At 41.9% G+C, this 13,998-nt stretch overlaps 1 protein-coding gene across 3 annotated transcripts in view; it reads left to right on the plus strand.

Moving 5' to 3' along the window:
• The window catches only part of COL27A1 (collagen type XXVII alpha 1 chain), a 274,259-nt gene that overhangs the window by 31,744 nt on the left and 228,517 nt on the right, over positions 1-13,998 (plus strand). For all 3 annotated transcript variants that reach the window (XM_075835266.1, XM_075835267.1, XM_075835265.1), the window contains one exon: positions 12,551-12,604. In XM_075835266.1, coding sequence (XP_075691381.1) covers positions 12,551-12,604 — 54 coding nt within the window. The remainder of the gene's footprint in view (positions 1-12,550; positions 12,605-13,998) is intronic.

A 13,998-nucleotide genomic window follows, 5' to 3' on the forward strand; every position in this document is an offset into this window, starting at 1 on the left:
GAGGAAGTCATTGACCTCTGTGTAAAGCAGATATGTGATGGCAAAATGCATTAGCATCAGACATCTTCCTTTGGATTCACGCCCAAAAACGCTGTGGCCATATGTTACTTTAAAGTGTATATTAAAATATGACGTTCTAGTCACATCGTTTTGGTTTGTAGCTTACTTTGTTAATTTTTTATTTTGATTTATGGAGTTTTTTTCTGTAGGCTTCAAAAGGACACTAAATGAAAAACGACAACAAACACACAAAAACGCTGAAAAAAAAGTGTGTGTGAAGGTCTAAAAGAAGTTGTCTCATCAAGACAACCCCTGTCCATATAAACCACATAGAGAGGGGTCCCCTGCTATGTGCCAGAATGGAAATCCGCTCTCCTGTACTCGGAGCATCCATTCATTACATGGATAGCCATTTATTTTAATGGCCGGCTTGTGATGCTACATTGTGGCTGGCCAGCACTAGAGAAGCCGGTCCCACGGCATTCATCCAGAGATTGTCTTCATGAGACCCCTTTAAAGAGGCTCTGTCACCAGATTTTGCAACCCCTATCTGCTATTGCAGCAGATAGGCGCTGCAATGTATATAAGAGTAACGTTTTTATTTTTTAAAAACGAGCATTTTTGGCCAAGTTATGACCATTTTTGTATTTATGCAAATGAGGCTTGCAAAAGTCCAAGTGGGCGTGTTTAAAGTAAAAGTCCAACTGGGCGTGTATTATGTGCGTACATCGGGCGTGTTTACTACTTTTACTAGCTGGGCGTTCTGACGAGAAGTATCATCCACTTCTCTTCAGAACGCCCAGCTTCTGGCAGTGCAGACACACAGTGTGTTCTCGAGAGATCACGCTGTGACGTCACTCACTTCCTGCCCCAGGTCCTGCATCGTGTCGGCCACATCGGCACCAGAGGCTACAGTTGATTCTGCAGCAGCATCAGCGTTTGCAGGTAAGTAGCTACATCGACTTACCTGCAAACGCCGATGCTGCTGCAGAATCAACTGGTGCCGATGTGTCCTCGCTCGTCCGACACGATGCAGGACCTGTGAGTGACGTCACAGCGTGATCTGCCAGAAGCTGGGCGTTATGAAGAGAAGTGGATGATACTTCTCGTCAGAACGCCCAGCTAGTAAAAGTAGTAAACGCCCCGATGTACGCACATAATACACGCCCACTTGGACTTTTACTTTTAAACACGCCCACTTGGACTTTTGCAAGCCTCATTTGCATAAATACAAAAATGGTCATAACTTGGCCAAAAATGCTCGTTTTTAAAAAATAAAAACGTTACTGTAATCTACATTGCAGCGCCGATCTGCTGCAATAGCAGATAGGGGTTGCAAAATCTGGTGACAGAGCCTCTTTAAGTAGCCACACTACTAAGTCACCAAAGGAAAAGCCACTGTAGATATCTCTCTATGGTGCCTTATCTTATGGCAACTCAATAGCAAGGCTAATAAACTGCTGCTTCCCTGCCCAAAAATAACAAACCATAGATAAAATGCACTTCTACATTCTCTATGGCTCTGAGATTTAACCCCTATAGAGGTCAATGATCTCCTAACCCCATGGCTGCACTTCATGGACATCACTAATGAATTGAAAAGCTAGCATTTGGGCAGCCTCCAAAATGGCTACGACTTACTGTTGTTATAAGCCACCAAATTGCCTAGGTCAATGTACATGAAATAGGTTGCTTATGCAGACGAACGTAGAGCACGTCTGTGTGACGGCCATTAAAACCACGGCTGTCACATGGACGCATGTATTTCAACGGGGCCGTTTCAGTGTGAAGGGTCCGTTGAAAAATAAAACGTCCTATTTTTTTTTCCGTTTTCATGGATCCCTCCATCAAGTCTATGGGGATCCGTGAAAACGGAACCTGCACGTGGGCACCTCGGACGTGAAAAGCGTTACGTTTTTCACGTCTGAGTTTCCCCACGTCCCTGTGAATCTGGCCTTACATTTACATAGGTATTACTTTATAGTTCCTGAGCTCCAGGAAAGTGACTCCATAACAGTGCTGTTAGCCCAGGTGCAGCCTACGTTAGTTTACAAAAGGAAACCTACTAGTTCACACTGGACGGGGAGTGAGTCACGCACATTACTGGCAGCCTATACTGGTGAGATCACAGCTCATTTCCTCCCGGTCTCGACCAAGGAATCACTTTTTTTTGTCAATTATTCAGCTGTGAACATTAATTCCAGGGAAATCCCTATTACTTTCCCTCGCTCGGCCCAAAGAACAAAACCGTATTAATGAACGCTCCGCAGGAGTGTGGATGGGGCTTCTATTCAGGATCTACTTCTGCTATCTCTGTTATTAGATTATCAGGCTCATTTATGATGTTCTCCAGATGCAAGATAGAGGAATGGATTTGAGTTATTGTGCGAGAGCCTGGATACTTATAGTGCCGCCCCCCCACCCTCACCCCGTGGGTTTTGCTCAGGGTGGTCTCCAGATATTTCACAATACATAATGTCTAGCTGTTCGGTAATACAATCTATAGCGTCAATATGGCCACCAGAAGAATATATTCTGAATGTTGATTTTACATGTAATTGAAACAATATGACATTTCTTTTGCTGTTTTATTGGTTAAGTAGCAGCATGCCGCCATATATTATAATCCGCTATTATAACATCCACTCCTAAAATAATAATACTCTGTCTTTTGTAGAGGACAATTAGAGCATGATGACCATTCACAGCCTTCTCTGGTGATCCATGGCCAAATTTCTTTGGTTCATCTATTATGCAAACTACTAAGGCGTCATGCTCGTGCCTGTAATCACGGGCCGCGATTGCACGGACGGCCGCGGGTCGCATTTTCGTGCCGTGCTCCCATACAAAGTATGTGAGCACGGCCCGTAAAAAATGAAAAGTAGGACATGTGGCATAATTCCCGACACAGTAGCGATACGGAAAGGCGTCCGCAACCAATTGAACCGGGCGGGTCCATAGTTGCGGACCGTATTGCGGTCCGCAATTAGAGATTTTTTTACGGTCGTGTGCATGGGGCCTAAACCCGGAGAAAATGGACAACAACCAATATGGCGACACTTATAGCTCCCAGTGTCCTATCTTTCCAGTGATGTGCATACACTATGGATTTGGCCATCAGAAGTCTAGCTTGGAGCTGTAATGGTGGTCATATTTATTTTATTTTTACCCCTCAATTCCTAGAATAATATTTTACGAGGCTATGGGGCATATTAATCATTAAAATTACACCATATTTAATGAATTTTTCTGGCACTTGCAATATGTCAGAAAAAGTGGCTTTCAAGCGTGCAGCACTATTTTTCCCTATCAAAACAAAGAACCCAAAGTAATGGGGTCCGTCGCACGATGGTGGTATCCAGAAGAGTGTTGTAGCTTCCGTTATGCACAGAAGTCACAACCCGAATGTAAACAGAGTATAAAGGAGGTACTAGTGCAAAATGTATTAAAAGGCGTCTTAACAAATTTGGCGCATTTTGAACTGTCTGACAGTCAAAAAATCCAATCTATGCCTGCTCATTTTCACCTATTTTTCTTCCTAAATATCTCCTAGAATACGCCTTCTTGTAGACCACTCCCACTTTTCACGTCACTTTTAAAATTTTGCAGTCGACGAAATGGACACCATTTGCAACTTTTTTTAAAAATTTATCGAATGTAAAATGCTTTTATAAATGTGGGCCTATGTGCACTGTCTTGATCAATTCGCTGCATACAAAGCGAATATTTATATATATATATATATATAATATTAAACAGTTTTTTATTTGAATGCATGTGTAAATGTTCTTAAGTGTCGTAAATAAATAAGGTAATGGCTTCTCTATTTAGATTGATTTTGATATTTTTGAAGAAATACTTGATGGTTTATGTGCCAAACAAAGAAAGTGAGAAATATGTCTCAATATAAAATAGTATAAATAATTCCTATTTATACAGCATGTTAGGCTTTATATATAAAATGGTGGACAAAAAGCTGAGGTGTTTCCAATGGCGACCAATCGGCTTTCAGTTTTCATATTTCCAGTGCGGGTTGGGAAATGAAAGGAGTGATCTGATTGCCTGCTATTAGCATTTGCTCCTCCTGCTGCTTAGTGTCTCTTAGCTCATTCAGTAACTGCAGTCTGTTAACTGAGTCCATAAAATGGCTGCCATCTCTGTGTCTGATGGTTTACATTTTATAAAGCACATTGGATTTCATGGGTAAAATCAGGTAGTCAAAAAGCTGAGGTGTTGCCAATGGCAACCAATCAGATATCAGCTTTCATATTTCCAGTGCTGGTTTGGATATTAAAGAAGTGATCTGATTGGCTGCTATGGGCAGCTGCTCTTCTTCCTGCCTACAGTGACTGCAGTCATAAAATGGTTGCTGTCTTTGGAACATCATTAATTCTTAGGTAATTGTCAGATTTTATTCTTACGATTGAATTAGCCCACAAAATGGTTCCCTCTATAGTACAGAGATGTATAGTGAAGGTTACTATAATCTCTGACAAAATAGGCAGAAATGGGCATCACAGGAAGGTGTACTGGGTTAATGGAAGAAAATGTCAAGCATTAGTCAAGCAATATGGCTGCAATTATGGCTCCCACAAAGGTTAAGCCAGCTTTTTTAGAGTCCTAAATGGCAATTCTTTCTAGTTATGCAACATGGTGGAAGTAGGGAGTGTATCAGGGCATTGCTAGTTAGATTTGTTAGTCAGGAGTGTGTAATTTGTCAGTCAGGAGCTGCAATGTTGGCCATATTGGTTGTGGACCAGCTTTCCCAGCACCAGAAACAGCTGATTAGATTTTATTTTTAGACAATTCTTCTAGAGAATATATTTCTGTCAGATTCATATAAATTTCAGCAAAAAGAAAAACCTCGGTTGAGTTTGGTGGGAAATTAGAGGTAAAGTTACAGTCCCATAAAGTGCTATGGGTGATATATTCGGCTGTGTTCACATTCGGTGTAGCTTCTGGGAAAGCTCCCAGCGCGTAGGCCGGATGTATTCATAGGGCCCCATTCACATTCATGACAAAAGGTTGCCCTGTATAATGTATAACTACGACAGAAAGCTCAGGCGCAATGTGAACAGAGCCTTAGACCAATGCACGCGATGGGTATAACGTATCCGCAACATAATACAGTAAAGTAAAGGAGATCTCAAGTAGTCTCCTCTACCTGTTACAGAATTTTTCCTCACACAAATTAAGATACATTGCGGATTTTACCATGTCAATTTATCTTGCGTTTCCGTCTCAGAATTGTATTTGACAAGTTTCTGAGAGAAAAATGCACCAAAATACGCATCTTAAAATCTGCACCCTCAAAATGTAAAACCTCCACCTAAAAACGCATCAAAAAACACAATATTAAGTGCGGAATTTACCTGCAAAGTTACTGCAGTTTATCTGCGGTTTTAAGGGGGATTTTTTACATCAAATTCCACAATCTGTGGCCTTGGGCCCTTTTCACACAGTATTTCGGCGTTGATTTTAACATGGAAACCGCGTCTGAATCATTGCCCAAAAAAAGTCAGAAATCACCCCTCATTTATCTCTATAGCCGCTCGTGGGGGGAAAAAAGGGGCATGTTCTTTTCAGTTTCCGAGCGTTTTTCGTGGCCCGCGGTTCTTGCATTAGCTCCAAGGGTCGCTGGCTGAAAACACAGCAAAAACCGTGGCAGAAAAGTGCAGTAGGGTCAAAATCTGCCTCAGTTTTTTGAAGGCAGACAAAATCTGCCACAGAATCCCTTCAGAAATGTTGAGTGTGAACAGGGCCTTAGAAAGGAATCACACATGCGTTTTTTGTGGCAGTTTTTTTTTTAGATCAAGAGTATAAATACAAACGGAGGAGTCTCTAGTCTTTATACCTATTTGTTTCCTTTTGGATCCAATTCTGGCTTTGGCTCAAAAAAAAAAAAAAGCCCAAAGCTGCATGTGTGTGATCCTGGCCTTGTGGCTCAAGAGATAGTACGGGACAGGGATATATGATGCACGAGCCCTTTAAGGCCTTGTTCACATGGCGCTAAATAAAACGTGTGCAAAAACGCTTTTTAAAATACAGGCGTTTTTGGCGTGTTTTTTTGGCACGTAATGAGGACTCTGGGAATTATGTGCGTTTTCTGCACCAAAAACGCTTTTTTTATGCAATGCGTTTTTTCAACACATGCGCATAACGCCACGCTTTCTCATTGATGTCAATGGGAAGCTTACAGCCTGTGGTTTTTAACACGACGAAAAACGCGTCAAATACACGCCGTGTGAGCAGGGCCTTATTGGACAGGAATTTTTCCTTATTTTAGGGAAGGGGGATTAGCCCACAATTTTTTTTTTATTAGAATTTTGAGGTTTAGACATGTTATTAAGACCAATCCATACTAGAATATTCACCACAAGACGCTTTCACATTATATAAGCCAAGTGCACTGACGTCCTCGCCCGCCTACTCTCCACATCAAGTGTACAAAACCTGGAAACTGTGTTTGTATTTTGACATTATAAAGACCCATGTGCAGATTTATTAAAGCCACATAAGCGCCCTGCATATGAGGATAAGTGAGCTGTATAACGCTGCCTTCCTCTGAGAGAGTGTAGTACCCTCCCAATCGCACATGTTGTGTATTAAATCCATATGTCATATCAAATATTTCCATTTTGTAGAGTATCGACAGTCACAAGACCGGCTTCTCTTTTCCTCTTCTCCGCATTTCTCACTTTGAAGAGGGAAAATTCACACATAAGAAAACATGCAGGTTGTGCCCAGTAATGTGCTTTACAAGCATGCCGAGGAGGGGAAGCTGACACATTACGAGAACCATATTGTGAATCATGGGACATAGTTTGACAAATAAGACGGCGATTTAGGTCAAAAAGTCAGTAACGTGGGGTAAACTTCGGCTGAACGTCATTAGAATATATAGAGTTGTATAAATGGCAATCTCCTAATATAATGTTAATGAAATCTTTCCCTTTAGTCAGGAAAGCAATGCATTACTATTCTATGAATAATGGAGTGCATGAGTTTTGAAGAAATTCATATTCCTTAAAGGACTTGTCCTATCTGGGTAACCCCTTTTCTAAATCAGGACCGTAGGTCCAGCAGCTGTCAGTTAGCAGCAGGTGTCCAAATGTTTCCGCTGCAGTGTCCACTTGAGGGGAAATGGGGTATTACAAGGGCTCATTGAAATAAATGGCCAACCAAAGAATACGTGGTCGTGCTGAATCCTCCACAGCGTGAGCCACTTTTTACAAGGTGTCTTTCATTACCTCTATTGTCCTTTCGTGACCACTCCTTTTAGCTGCCCCCCCATAAGGTTGGGCTCAAACATCTTGTAGCAATTTTGTAAAAATAGCGACAAGCGCAAACTGACCACGACTAAGTTTTTCTGCTGACTGTTTGGTGGCAGCTTAAACGGGTTGTCCCAAAAGGACATTTGGTTGAATGTTGATGTGAACCCCTATGGAGGAGGAGGGGCCGTTGGCATCCATATTCCTTTGTTGCCCCTTATTCCAGGGGACAACAATAAGAAATATAAATCCTGAATTGGCCAGTCTAATTTTCCCCAGTAAGTGGATACCTAAAGTGGTTTTCCTATCATTAATATTTATCACCTATCCACAGGACAGGTGATAATATCTGATCGGTGGGGGTGCAACCACTGGGACCCCCACCGATCCCGAAACCTGGCTTACCTTGCCTATCCTGGGAGCCCCATAGGAATGGAGCATTAGTGCGCGTTCTCAGCCACCGCTCCATTCATTACCAGATCATGCTCGGCAGTCCCATAGAAATGAATGGAGCGGTGGTCGAGCATGTGCACTACCGCTCCTTACTTTTGGGGCTCCCAGGTACAGCACGGTAAGCCCGTTCCTAGCGGTAGAACCCACACCGATCAGATATTCGCCTCATCCTCCCCATGCAATTACGGAATTTTTCTGATATAATTAGATATAAATGTTCTACTGTACTATAGAATCTAGATAATAGTAGCTTTGCCCTTGATCGTTTTTCTTCCAATGATGTCTTTCATTTATAACATCCTGCAATGAGGGTTACAAAAAGAGGCTGGTACAGTGATCATTAACGTAAGCCCGAGGATGGTAGATTTTATAGCAAGCCAATGGTTTGTCCGTTTATTGACCTTTATTAATAAAAAGACAAACCATAAATTAAGCAGGGTCAACCACATGAAGTATTTATGATTTGAAGGAATCCAGCCACATACACCTGTCACATACACACCGTGGAAGCCGCTATCCTTAGGGTCCATTCACACGTTGCCTTTGAGCAACGGTTGTGGTAAAAAAAACACAACCACATCCAGAACGCTTCAAATATATGTAAAACGCATGCAGTATTTGGATGCTTTTTTTCGATGCGGTTCTAACCACAGCTTAACCGCAACGTGAATGGACCCTTAAAACAACTGCAGTAATTTACAGTATAGTACATGTGGATGGGGGTTTTAAAACCCCCATTAATGTTCAGTGGGACAAAATCTACGTGGAATTGAGCAAATTTTTAAATGTGCGGCATGTCAATTTTGCAGCAGATTCCCAACATGGACTTGACATTTTGCGATGCATAAGAAAAGGATAAAGGAAAGACTCACTTTTGTATCCAGTTCTGTGTTTGGCTCAGGAAAACGGCCTTGTAACTTCATGTGTGAATCCAGCCTTATTGCGGTATATTGTATGTGTGCCCTCCAGAGTCCTGAGGCCGTGCACATCTGTACATACACAATGTGTTCTAAAATAAACTGGTCATTCTGTTTTGATAGTTTAATTCGTTATTTTTCAGAGCAAATTTATTGGTGTAAAGACGACGGCATTCCAGTTTTCGGAATCAATCCACCACAGGGATGCATTGTACCTCTTCATTGGTTAGATTGTGTTCCTCATCTCTACTAGTTAGAATCCACAGTAAATTTACAAAGACCAGGGTGGAAAGGTCACAGGGCAGAAGTAGTAGGTTTCCTGTACTGTGTGAGGAGGATACCCAGAGATAACAGGCTGTATTGCAGACTTGACAGGGGGTGTAAGGATTAAGGAATTGAGTGAAAACAGGCCTGGACAATACCTTGGTAGGAGTGGAGGTGTAATACGATTAGAGATAAGATTTCAAGCATCATAGGAGTGTAGAAGAATTTATGAGTCCAGAAGACTAACGGTGAAGTGAGGGAAGATGGTAGGAATGCCAGTCAATACTAATGATCTTTTCCTATTCGCTACATAGGGAATGAGATTATTGATCCCATCTAACATGGAATAAAGAAGAAATATATATTCTTGATTTGGGAACAGTATTTTTTGATGAATAACTGTATACCGCCATCTTATGACTGACTTTTGATATCTAAAAATATAAATTTTAGTTATACTGAATAAAAATTCGAATTAAAAGGAGTAATCCAGCTGTTAAATATCACCCATCCGTGGTATAGGTGATGAATGTTGGATTGGATAAGTCCCATACAGCTAGTTTCCAGATCTCTCGTTATATAGAACAGGAGTGTGTATGCTTGGCCACTGCACTATACGACGACTCCTCTGTTCTAGTGGATGGTGAGGGTCCCAGCAATAGGACCACCACTCATCTAACATGTATCTTCTATCCCATGGATAGGTAATAAATGTTAATGGCCTGAATTCTCCTCTCTCCATGATAGTGCCTGCTTTTGTTTTTAGAAGGAAATATATGGCTATAACTTGTACCCAAATCATGTTAATGTGTCGTAACAGATAGTAAGCTCGAAGTAAATAGAATTTAGTACAAGTAGGTAAAGCCTTATTACAATTTTAACATTATAAATGTACAAAATAAGCTACTACTATCAGACATGTTTCTAGAGAATCTCAGAACTGAAAAAAATATGAGATAAAGTAATAATGGGGCAGGGATCTTTCTGGACTTTGTCATTGATACCATTTTAGAACACTGCATTCAGCCTCTTCTCAGCCGCAACGGCTGATAACAGGGAAAAATAGAGTTCACCCAACCATCGCAAATCTAGATAAGATAATCTTTGGGTTTAGTATTTTTTGGATCCCATCATATACAATATGTTATAAATCTTCTGTACACTTGATCTACTATAATAGGATACAGTACTGTTGATTAGTTCTTTGAAATCTGAAAGTTTACAGTGGATATACACTATGTCTGTAAATCCAGAAAGCTGTTTGCATGTGAACGAAAGACAGGTCTATGAAGCTTCTTTTCACATTCAACTCAGCAGACTTTATTACATTTTTTAAGACTAAATCTAGGTGTCAACTTTTAATGCCAATTCCCACCACAAATGTATCATGTGTCTTAAAGAGAACCTTTCATCTGCCCATACATGTGCAGCATTTAATGGGCAGGGCTGCACAAACCCTGAGGCACTTTACATTTTTTTTCTACCCTCCTCCGTTATTTAGATATCGGTGCCCTTCTATTTGTTGCCTGATATTTAACTAACCCCCTGAACTGTCAATAGGGCGTGTAACGGCAAGGGGGCGTGTAACATGGCTGTTACACTGTCCAATCCGCTACAGACCGTGTCAAAGCAAGAGCTGGAGAGAGGAGAGCGTGTGCGCGCACACTCTCACTCTTCAGCTCTCGGCAGACGACGACAAGACTGATCTCTCGCGAGCGATCACACAGTCTTGTACTTATCTGCCGAACTGGCAAGGGGGCGTGTCTCTGCTACGGACAGTACAAGAGTTGGAGGAGAGCGCGCATGTGTTCTTGTCTGCCTACAGCTGAAGAATGAGACCGTGTGCGTGCATGCGCGCTCTCCTGTCTCCAGCTCTTACACTGTCCGAAGCAGTGACACGCGCCCTTGCCAGTTCGGCAGACAAGTACAAGACTGTGATCTCTCGCAAGAGATCACAGTCTTATCCTTGTCTGCCGAGAGCTGAAGAGAGCGTGCGCGCCCACACGCTTTCCTCTCTCTCGCTCTTGCTGTGCGCTGTCCGTAGCTAATTGGACAGTGTCACAGCGATGTTACATGCCCCCTTGCCATTACACGCCCCATTGACAGTTCAGGGGGTTATTTAAATATCGGGCACCAAATATAACGACATCGATATCTAAATAACGGAGGAGGGTAGAAAATAAATGTAAAGTGCCCCAGGTTTTGTGCAGCCCTGCCCATTACATGCTACACTCACTCAAGGTTCTCTTTAAAGAGGAGCTGTCACTAGGTCATATAAGTTAAAAGGATTTTCCTCTCCCTAAAAATTGAAGGCCTATCTTAAGGATAGGCCATCAATTTTTAGGGACTAGAAAACCCCTTTAAGCTGGTTTGTTGTCCTGAATAGTTCTGTCTCTGATTCCAGCACTGTTTTTCATTTTTTTCCTGAATTCTTCCCGTTCCGGAGATATGCCCCCACTGGTGTGTTGGCACCCTATATGCTAATATGCTGCAGTTAGCCAACAGGGCATGAACTACCATCATGGTGCCTTGCACTGATTGGTCAACATTAGAGGCAGGGAAGCTAGCTCCACCCCATTGGCTAACTACAGAAAATTAGCATATAGGAAGCCAACAAAACAGTGGGCCATGTCTCTGGAACCGGGGCTTCAGGAAAGAAAGAAAAACAGCGCTGGGATCAGGGAGACGGCGCTATTCAGCTCAGTTAACCAGCTCAACTTATATGACCTAGTGACCTCTTTAAGTTGTATGATAAAATTTAAGTGACTTCACTTTTTTCTTCCCGTCACAATCCCTTAAGTGTGGTAAACAAGTGTCAGTTTTAACCGCATTCTAAGAAATGTGACCGTTTTGAATCAAAGAAAAGTTGAACTATTGGTGGCTGTTAAATTGATGGCGCTTATTTACAATGATACATTGTAGCAACCCTCAGACACGAGAGGGATTTGGGCAGCTGCAGTTCTGACAGAATCACAGAATTCTGGCCATCATGTTATTACTGGGACCAATAGAGCAAGCGGCGTTGAGTGCTGAGTATAATGCAAAAACTCAGGAACAATTTAAAACCGTTTTAGGACAGTGCTTGCTGGCTCTGACGATCTGCAGCAATATTATTACGGGTGCAGTCTTCTGCAGCAGAAAAGTCAAAAGTTGCAGATTGGAGCCTGCGTGACACGAAAACGTTTGTTACAGTGCTTGCCCAACTTAGAAAGTGATAGCATATTGCTAGGATATGAAATTACTTATTCATCAGTGTGGTCCGACTACTGGGACTTCCACAATCCTCAGAATGAAGGAGCCACAGCGCCTTAGCATAGATGTGCTGGAGTAAAACAATTTGAGACTGTGCAAGAAACTGCAACACTACTCCGTTCTTTAGAGTGGAACAGTGTTGCAGTTCCCTGAGCAGGTGGCCAACAGTGCCCTCGCGCAAGAGAAATGCTGAAGGGAACTTGTCCCTTTGTTCTCAGAGGTTAGACTCTCATGGCATATCCTGCTATAGTAAGTAGAAAGACAAAAACGTTGCATGAAAATGACATGACTAGGACTGTCAAAACTATTCATTAGGGCTGTTTATGTGTAATAACTTCAAATATATGTTTGATTTTTCGTTACATGCATTGAATATTTTTACTTTCTTTGCAGGGACCACCTGGTCCATCAGGACTTTCTGGACCACATGGGAAAAAAGGTCCAAGAGTAAGTAACAGCACTCATCATAACTTTAATCCCTCTGAACTCAAAAGACAGAGCTAGAGAGTATTTTATTTAGCAGATGTTACTGATGGCTCAGTAAAGGTTAGACAATGGGCAACATCAAGTGTCTCACAGGGAAGGAGGAACATCTTTTATGGATGAATATTGTAAATCGTGGCCATCTTACACAGCATTTGATATGGGAGTTTTGCTCCTGGTCTTGTAAGAGTAGCTTATATGTTGCTGCATAACATGGAATGGAAACCATACTAAGGGCAGCATAGTACAGCGTCGCCTATTACAAGTCTACACCCTAAAACAGAAGAAATTGGTATTGATTAGACACGGCATATCTTGAAATGACAGTGCAAAACGGGAAGTCCCACAGGATATACATACAGCAAATACCAGTGCCGTGGTGTGAAAGATCCGATAGGTGAACATGCTTTTTGATCAATCATTAGATTCAAGTTCTGTTGACATGAAGAAACCACATAAATTGGGGAACAACACTCGCTATTTTCAGCCATTTTTCAGGCCGTAAACGTCCCGAAAAATGGCTGAAAGATTGGAAGCAGAACGACTACAAACATCTGCCCATTGAAATGGGAAATACGGCGTTCTGTCCCCATGCAGTGTCTTTTTACGCCTCATTTTTTAATAAACGGCCGTCTTTGGAGCTGTTTTTCATTGACTCTATTGAAAAACAGCTCCAAAAAAACGCTTGTGAAAAACGCTAGTTTGATTAAAAAACAGCTGAAAATCAGGAGCTGTTTTCGCTTGAAAACAGCTCCGTGTTTTCAGACGTATTTTGTTAACCGTGTGAACATACCATAACAGGGTGCAGTGATGGACCAGGTCTTCTGGTGGACCCAGCTTCTTCACTCTGGCCAATACTAATATAAAGGGTGGGGTCCCGAGCAAGAGCCCCCCCCCCCCCACTATGATGTCAAAATTCCCTAGTAGAGCAAATGGACAGTGGTTGTCCTAATCGTACTAGCTTTTTAGGAATGTTTTTGGATTGGGTCCTGATCTATGATACAATAAGACAGTGTAGAGGAATACTCCATGCAAAATGTGCACCTGATTATGCTTGGGACAGTGCATGATATGGGGAATCAAAGAACATCGAAGAGAGAATCCCTGTCATCCTCCTGCACACGGCATAACCGTGTTTGCCCAGAGTCTTCTTTTGAGTGTTTCATAGACTTGATGGGCTAATTTTAATTAACTCCTGTGTGACTGAAGAGAAGAGTGGTTGTAATTTTAGTCATTTTAAAGGTCTATTGATTGTCTTGCTTTGAGGGTATTTCCAAAACTTGGTTCGTCAAGGTTGGTTGGCACTTATAACTAGCCCAGATTCTGTACATCAACCAGTCACTATGAAATTTGCATAA

The sequence above is a fragment of the Rhinoderma darwinii genome, chromosome 8, assembly GCF_050947455.1.
Source record: "Rhinoderma darwinii isolate aRhiDar2 chromosome 8, aRhiDar2.hap1, whole genome shotgun sequence".
In the NCBI taxonomy this organism is placed as follows: Eukaryota; Metazoa; Chordata; class Amphibia; order Anura; family Rhinodermatidae; genus Rhinoderma; species Rhinoderma darwinii.